The sequence below is a fragment of the Symphodus melops genome, assembly GCF_947650265.1.
Source record: "Symphodus melops genome assembly, chromosome: 12".
Lineage (NCBI taxonomy): Eukaryota > Metazoa > Chordata > Actinopteri > Labriformes > Labridae > Symphodus > Symphodus melops.
Window position 1 is genome coordinate 19,535,180 of NC_136702.1, and position 8,049 is coordinate 19,543,228.

The 8,049-nt window shown below is 41.8% G+C and overlaps 1 protein-coding gene across 1 annotated transcript; it reads left to right on the forward strand.

The window, feature by feature from the left end:
• Window positions 1-4,121: 4,121 nt before the first annotated feature.
• On the forward strand, window positions 4,122-6,921 carry LOC306833059 (uncharacterized protein). Its single transcript, XM_079358116.1, has 6 exons — window positions 4,122-4,350; window positions 4,860-5,005; window positions 5,667-5,731; window positions 6,368-6,529; window positions 6,614-6,718; window positions 6,808-6,921. Exons 1-6 carry the CDS (start codon window positions 4,237-4,239, stop codon window positions 6,831-6,833), a joined length of 618 nt encoding a protein of 205 aa, XP_079214242.1. The 5' UTR covers window positions 4,122-4,236; the 3' UTR covers window positions 6,834-6,921.
• The last annotated feature ends 1,128 nt before the right edge of the window (window positions 6,922-8,049 follow it).

Below are 8,049 nucleotides of genomic sequence, written 5' to 3' on the forward strand. Positions count from 1 at the left end.
GTAAACCAGCTTGCTGGTGTTATCTAATTATCCTGCAGAATATTACAAATTTAAGTTCTGATAAATGAATATTTGCCATGCATTCGTTTTGTGATGAACTCCGAAAGGATAACTTAATTTTCTCTCCAGGATGAACTTTTGACTTTGGCGAACTGTTCGAACTCTTGAAGATTTCTTCTTTCTCTTCTATTCCCCTTTTTGCCCAAAGACAATCTTGAGTTAATGGCTTCTTTATGATTTTATTTTGATATGAATTGTCACATAATGGCCAATTGGGGGCAGAGTGTTGAAGCCATTTATCTATTCGCTCCCATTTGTTATCATTTCAATGCACTTGTCATGGTTGTTATTATGAGTGGGCATGGCTACCTGGCATCGGGGGTAAGCGATGTCATGAGAAGGTGTGGCCGGGGCCTTTAATTGGGGACAGGTGTAAGATTTGGGGAAAGAGAGTGGAAGGGCAAACAAATTTTCAACCACACCACGCCACACCACACTACTCCATAGCACACAAAGAAATGCTGTACTTTAAAAGAATAAACAAATGAGAAGGATGAAATCAGGGTGTGCGTTGTCAATCTGACCACTCTTAACATATATATATTTCAGGGTTTGTTTTGAGACACGGTTTAACGATGCTGTCTTGTGGTGTGTGAGCCGTGGTAGCCTGGTGACGGATGCTAAAGCTGCATCTTTTGATAAGAGCTACCACTAGCTGACCCTCAGGAATAAGGAAGGGCTCATGATTCCTTCTGAGTAGAAATATAATGAACATGTAATGTCTATCCCTCAACTTTTTGCCGCTTATTTGGGGCCTGGTTGTGGGGGCAGCAGTCTAAGTAGAGACGCCCAGACATCCCTCACCCCTACAACTCCTCCATCTCTTCCGGTGGGACCCCGAGGCGTTCCCAAGCCAGCCGAGAGACATAGTCTCTCCAGCGTGTCCTGGGTCGACCCCGAGGCCTCCTCCCGGAGGGACATGCCCGGAGCACCTCCCTAGGGAGGCGTCCAGGGGACCACCTCAACTGACTCCTCTCGAAGTGAAGGAGCAGTGGCTCTACTCCGAGCTCCTCCCTGGTGACCGAGCTCCTCACCCTATCTCTAAGGGTGTGCCCAGCCACCCTACGGAGGAAGCCCATTTCAGCCGTTTCTATCCGGGATCTTGTCGTTGCCGTTGGTGCCACTTCTCGTGGGCGTTAAGGCCGATCCTCGAGCCACAGACTCGTCCGCATGAGGAGAAGGGGAATCCAGAGGACAAAGGAGCTCCTGCTGCCCTCTGGTGTCTTTTCCTGCGTTTCTCGGCTCTTCGCAGTTGGTCTTTATACACACCAACACACACGCTGACATGTACACTGACACACACGCGCACCAAACTTTCCTCTCTGCCAATGCTCCTTATCACGCAATTAAACACATCATCTTCCTCCTTTCCCTTTCCGTTCCATAGTGCGACCAAGGGTGCATACTTGTGAGCTCTATTTGTTTTGTCATACATTTATATCAACTTTCAGCGCACTCACCATTCAGGGCGTTGGATACGCACTCCGCAGCATCCTGTTCTGATGCAAACAGAGGCGGTACATTTCCGCCAGGTAAATAGGCGGACGTGGCGCCGAATTACAATCACGTAATATTATTGATTGCTGAAATGTTTGTTTTAAATATATCGACAGAAATGTGGCTGTCTGGTGATTAAAAGGTTCAGTTAAAAAAGGGTAAGTTAGTGGTGAGGCATCCACAGGGAGGTACATGTGAAAACTCCATTCATTTATAAGAAAATGCCTGTTTAGAAATATTATGCAAATCATAATGCGCGGTGGGAGGGGCTTTTTCTTTAAAAGGAAGGCTGTTTGAGACTATCGGGAGTGTGAAGTCAAGTTACAGAGGAGTTAACAGCTTGAGGAAGAAAAGTTTGTTTGCTCACTACTCATGTTGGAGTTTTGTTCTGTAAATATTTTTTGTAAATATTTCTTTTTCTATTTTGTTTGTTTTATATTTTTCACATTTTTTGTAAATATTTTGCACTTATGTAGGCCGGTGAAAAATAAATCCACCAATCACAGTCTTCGACTACGCCTGTGTGTTTTTCAAACTTTTTTTGGGGGTGTTTAATAAGAGAACCCCGCCACACTCGCCTTTTGGCTTAGCTCCTTCTTCACCACGACGGACCGATAGGGTGACCGCATGACTGCGGACGCCGCACCGATCCGTCTGTCGATCTCATGCTCCATCTTCCCCCCACTCCTGAACAAGACCCCAAGATACTTGAACTCCTCCACATGGGGCAAGGACTCCCCACCGACCCAGAGAGGGCAAGCCACTTTTTTCTATTCCAGAACCATGGCCTCAGATTTAGAGGTGCTGATCCTCATCCCAGCCGCCTCACATTCGGTAGCGAACCGCCCGAGTGTGCGTTGAAGATCCGGGTTCGATGGAGCCAACAAGACCGCTCTCTCTCTCACTTTTTGTTCCTGGCTCCTGAGAGTCAAACCTCTGTTGATTTGTTGATCATGTTGGTTGAGAACCCTGATTATCAGTTTACCTTTTTCGCGGCTTTTGTTCTGGTCTAAGGGTTACATTGTTTATGTAATTAAAGGGCTAGAGGGTAAGTGCTCAGTCCGATTGTCCTTTGTGGGCTGGTCTGTGTGACTTACACTTCCATTTTGTTTGTTTGTGAATCATCCCGTAGGTTTTGTGATGTTATCCCAACTTAATTTTCTTGATCGGAGACGACTGGACTAGTGTTTTTATGTTCGATTCCCTGTTGAAACGTGTCTTAGTTAGGGGGTCGTAACAGTAATGATGTCTTTGGACTTGATAAATGTGGACCATAGCTGATAGAGCAGCAGAGTTTCTATCAAGATATTATCATCAGAGATTCATACTGCAACTTGTTTGTTTCTTGTTGAGCTAATAGATGATGAGACTGTGGTTGCTGTGGTTGTTGAATTTTACGATTATGGAAGAACAGCAGAAAGAGCTTTCTGATAGATAGATAGATAGATAGATAGATAGATAGATAGATAGATAGATAGATAGATAGATAGATAGATAGATAGATAGATAGATAGATAGATAGATAGATAGATAGATAGATAGATAGATAGATAGATAGATAGATAGATAGATAGATAGATAGATACTTTATTGATCCCGAGGGAAATTCAGGATATATCGTGTTGATATATCGTGCGTATTATTTAAGCACAGCTGTTGTGTACATTACACACAATGACGCACAATAACAACAAAGCCAAGGTGGAGGCCAGTCAATGAGTTTGGATCTCCAAAAGGTTTTTAAAAGCCAGAACAGTATTTCGATTATTCGTTCTTTGGAAGATCTTACAGCTCAGGGTCCATCAAATCTTAAAGAGCTAATAAGGCTGTATTTTCCCTCAAAACGGTAATGTGGAGTTCAGTTATCAGACCGGCTCGTTGTACCTACAGTCTCTAAATGTAGTACAGGAGGTAGAGCCTTCCATTATGAGACCTGCTCATGGTACCTATAGTCTCTAAATGTACTACAGGAGGTAGAGCCTTCCATTATCAGACCTGCTCATGGTACCTATAGTCTCTAAATGTACTACAGGAGGTAGAGCCTTCCATTATCAGACCTGCTCATGGTACCTGGTAACCTTGAGATCCCTGTCTTGTAAGTTTCTCTGGATCATTGGTGTGGACGGCATGCTGATATGGACCCCTGCGACTCCAATTGCTATAACGCTTAATGTCAGCGTTACACCTATTGCAATATCAACATTCATAATTAACATATTACTCTCTGTTTCATCCTTTCAGTCTGATCTGTCCATTGTCATGCGATGCTAAAGTGAGTGAGTTTACCTCTTTTAACCCGACCACGACAGAGTTCAAGCTGATGGTTTTCTTTATGTCGACAGTACATGTTCTCTGTGTGTTCATGTTTTGGGGCAGCTCAGGACAAGTCCACACATCTGTAATGTTTGATGAGCAAACTGGAGTGTTTTTGCTTTTTGGATTTCTGAGGACACTTTAGTGTGCACACCTAGAATCTCCTGTTAAAGTAAACAGGAGGGGACACAAGGTCTGCTAAAAGTTCTAAGAACATGAAGAGTCCAAAAAGCCAGGTCACATGGAAGTCTACCATGAGCAGCTTCTATAAAGGCTGAGTGACTCTGTGAGAATCAGTCATTCAGCTTCGTAGGAGAAAAGCTTCCTTGGTTTTTTCTTCCAGTCAAGCTAACCATTTGTATCATCATGAATCTGTGGTTCAGTGGTATTCTCCTGGTGGCTGGCTTGCTCCTGAGCAGCTCAGCTCAAACTGTTGAGGAATGCAGACCTCTTATCACACCTCTTCCAACTTTTGAACCGGTAAGCCTCCTATGTGTCCCTCCCGGGTCTTTATATTAGCATGAAGGATTTGAAGTAGCTCTTTAGATAGCTTTTCAGGTTTTCATAATGCTGATGTATAAGAATGAATACGTGGGGCTCAGATGTCTATCCTTTGTCTACAGTACGGCCTAGGTGTGAAGCTGTGATTTTCAACAACTGACATTTGAATCTATTACTACGTCTTATTTAAACTGTGTATATCTCTCTGATTTCAGTCTACGTGTTAATCTATGCTAAACATGTGCTAATTGATTGCTAAGCATTTATTTCAAGGTTACACATGAAAGGTTTTTGCACTTCCACAACTTTTTTCACAAAGTGCTTCTGATTATCTCAATATGATGTTTGGCCCAGTTTCTGAAGTCTAGGTTGATATAAAAGATGGATATAGGATTGTAATAATGAGCTGAAATTGAACCATACAACATTAGATCCACAGTGGCCTGTCTGATAAAGATTTGTACCTTATTGACTTTGTTTGTTTGCAGAGTTATGGCAGGTGGATCTTCATCATGGGTTGGATTACTAGTGATCCACACAGACAGTTGTTTAAGACAACCCGGAGCCAGTGGATAGACTTCATTCAGACATCAGCAAACCACAAGGAATTTGTTCAGGATATTGGGATCAGGCAGTGAGTATGAGTATACTCCTCCATGCTTCATTCATAACCATTACAAGCAGATCAACTGTTACGCAGATGACTCCAGACAACACCTGAGATGCATCCTCATTGCACATCAAGTGACCTTTTTCTATGCTGGGTCAGTAACTACTCACATGGAGATTTCTATCCAAGCCTGGCATGGATGCTGCCTTAAATTCAGTGTTGTTCCTTTAAACAGCAGTTCAAATAAGACCAGTCGCCTTATAGATCAAATCTTTGAAGAAACAGTATGTCCTAGAGTTCAACCAGAACTAAACTCGAGGAGCCAAGAACAACATGGCAAAATTATTATTTTTTGAAATGATGAAGTATTTAAAGAAAACAAGTGTTGACTTGATGGCTTCATGCATGCTCTCATGCTAGAAGACTGAGGCATAAGCTCACTGGTCACAAGAACAACATCATTAAGATAAGAACACAGTTGTTGAAAGATAGATATTTGATATTTGTTGGTTGAGGACAGACTCGTTGTTGTTCATGCAAATTCTCCTGATGTTGGTTTCAAATATGCACATCCTTTGTAACACTTACTTTGGACTGTTCCAGTCCCAAACAGGTTTTTTATTCCACATATTCTCTTCTACAATGAAGTGTCTGAACTTGTCTTTTCTACTGTCTTTTCCTCCAGTCCTACATATTGCAAGTATGGATCCCACCCTGTAACTGTTCATTCCAACAGTGCTTTAACTGACAGTAAGTCACAAATGTCTTTTGATAATGGAGCTCGACAATGTCATTTCTGTTAATCAGTGATCTGAGTTTGTCCAAACAAATGTCACAACTGATCCATAGAAAGGCCTCTGTTGTCCAATATATACCAACGAGATAAAAGGCAAACTGGAGTTTCACAAAAAAAATGAACAAGATGGTTTAGGTGCCAAAGTGATATAATTTCAAGGTCTTTAACTTGTCAGTTCTGAAACATTTTGACACACAAAGAAGAGTTTGTGTCAGTGTGACTTTCCAATTACCCTCATACTGAATTGTTTTAACTTCTACATGAAAGCTATTCCCCATGTTGATCACTTTAACAGAAAGATGTTTTTCTGAGTGAGAACAAAGCGAAGAACACACTTCCTCTTTGCAGCATGAAATGTGAAACGTGAAGAACAATATTCCAATTTACACAAACCTGTTGGCATTGTACCTTTGAGCACATGACCACACTGATCATAACATGTAGCTCAAAACACTGGACCAACCGAGCTGCTCCCATGGCTCTAAAACTACCGTAAACACTTGTCTTCTGCTGTTCAAGTAAACCTATCCGCCTTCATTTGAGTCACTGGAACAATGTCTGCTTCACATGGAAATGTGTGTGTTTGTCAGAGTCCAACTTCACCTGCACGTACCATTCCCTGCCCACCTGTGAGGGGTGTCTGCTCTATACCGTGGACAGCAGGACCAACAATAATTTAATCCATATCATGAACATTGATGAGCCAAAAACCATTGCAGAGGTGGAAAGCTATCGGGCATTTTACCTGATGGGTAAGATGAAGAGAAAAGAAAAGACGTCCTTTGTAATGTGAAACATTTCTTTATTTTAATCTGTTTTTTTATTTCTGTCTCTAGCTAAAGAAAATCATATCAAGCACCATGAACTGGCACATGCCATGAAGCAGGCCAGGTGTCTTGGTTTCACAGGAGAACCAGACTTCATCTACGACCCCGAGGACAGTGAGTGACCCTAAACCTGTCTGATTCATCAAATGGGGACGTGGGATTTCAGACACAACTGATTTGTATCATTCTCTTTCTCTTTGCAGCTCTCTGTGACAAAAGACATGATTAGGACGGAGGTGATTGAAGAACGATATAAACTTCATTGAAATATGTTTGGAACTGATATTTTCAAAGTAAATAAAATGTTGGACTTGAAACTTAAAGGTGTGGCCTTTGTCTTTTTTCTAATCTAATAAAAAGATTGTTGGGGACATTAAAGGGACTGGTTTACACATTAGTGTTAACAACATGCTTGAGTTAGAGCTCCTGAGCTAATGGGGGGGAACTGGCATCTCTCCAGACCTCCCATCCCCGTTCGCCAACATTCCTGCTCTCGTGTGTGACCACAATTATTTGCCCACATGTTTTGGTGGCCTTGTGGACAATGCTCTGACATATATATATTTCAGGGTTTGTTTTGAGACACGGTTTAACGATGCTGTCTTGTGGTGTGTGAGCCGTGGTAGCCTGGTGACGGATGCTAAAGCTGCATCTTTTGATAAGAGCTACCACTAGCTGACCCTCAGGAATAAGGAAGGATATATACAACATGTTATCATCATTTTTCAAAATGACCTATTGATCGAACATCCCACTGAGCACCAGGCACATACGCACTCCGTAAGTGCTACGTTTGTAGTAATGATATAAAAATAGGGGCTCTCTGCTGCACTTCCATCATGACATTTACCAGAAACCAGGAACAAAGAGTTAACCTCTTTACAAAATGTTCCAGCAGTGACAAAAATCTTTGGAGAAGCATTGGAAATGTCATGGTGTATGCAGTATAGGCAAAAATCACATTTATTTTATTCATTCAAAAGGGACTACACACATTAATTTTACTATAGGGCAACAAAGTCACACATGTAAATGTTTCAGATTAGGCCATGCAGGCTAATCTTCATCTGCAGTCCCTGGCAGGTTAGTGATATTTAAGAAAACATTAAACCGAAGAATGCAGCACAAAAACATTAAACAAAGATCAAACAACACAGTAAAACATACATACACATAGAAACAATTAATAAGGCAGCGCACAGACACTTCAAAACAGACAAGGAGCCAACAGTAAGCACAGACAGGCATTAGCGCACAGAGACTCAAAGTAAAGACAAACTACATTAATCCAGATTATGGCAGCATGACTGATTTTTGAATAGCCGTTGTTTTGTTCTGTAGGTATAGTATTCCAAGTATGTACTGCTCGATAAGAAAAGACTGACTGCCTAAAAACACTTTTTATAAGTGGACCGTACACTGCACGGTTTTGTCAATGAGCACTA

Bases quoted from the DNA above. Each gene is read 5' to 3' on its own strand.
- LOC306833059 (XM_079358116.1), top strand. From the start codon at position 4,237: ATGAATCTGTGGTTCAGTGGTATTCTCCTGGTGGCTGGCTTGCTCCTG. The intron at 4,351-4,859 runs GTAAGCCTCCTA...GTTTGTTTGCAG, and splicing joins CTCTTCCAACTTTTGAACCG to AGTTATGGCAGGTGGATCTT. The intron at 6,530-6,613 runs GTAAGATGAAGA...TTCTGTCTCTAG, and splicing joins TCGGGCATTTTACCTGATGG to CTAAAGAAAATCATATCAAG.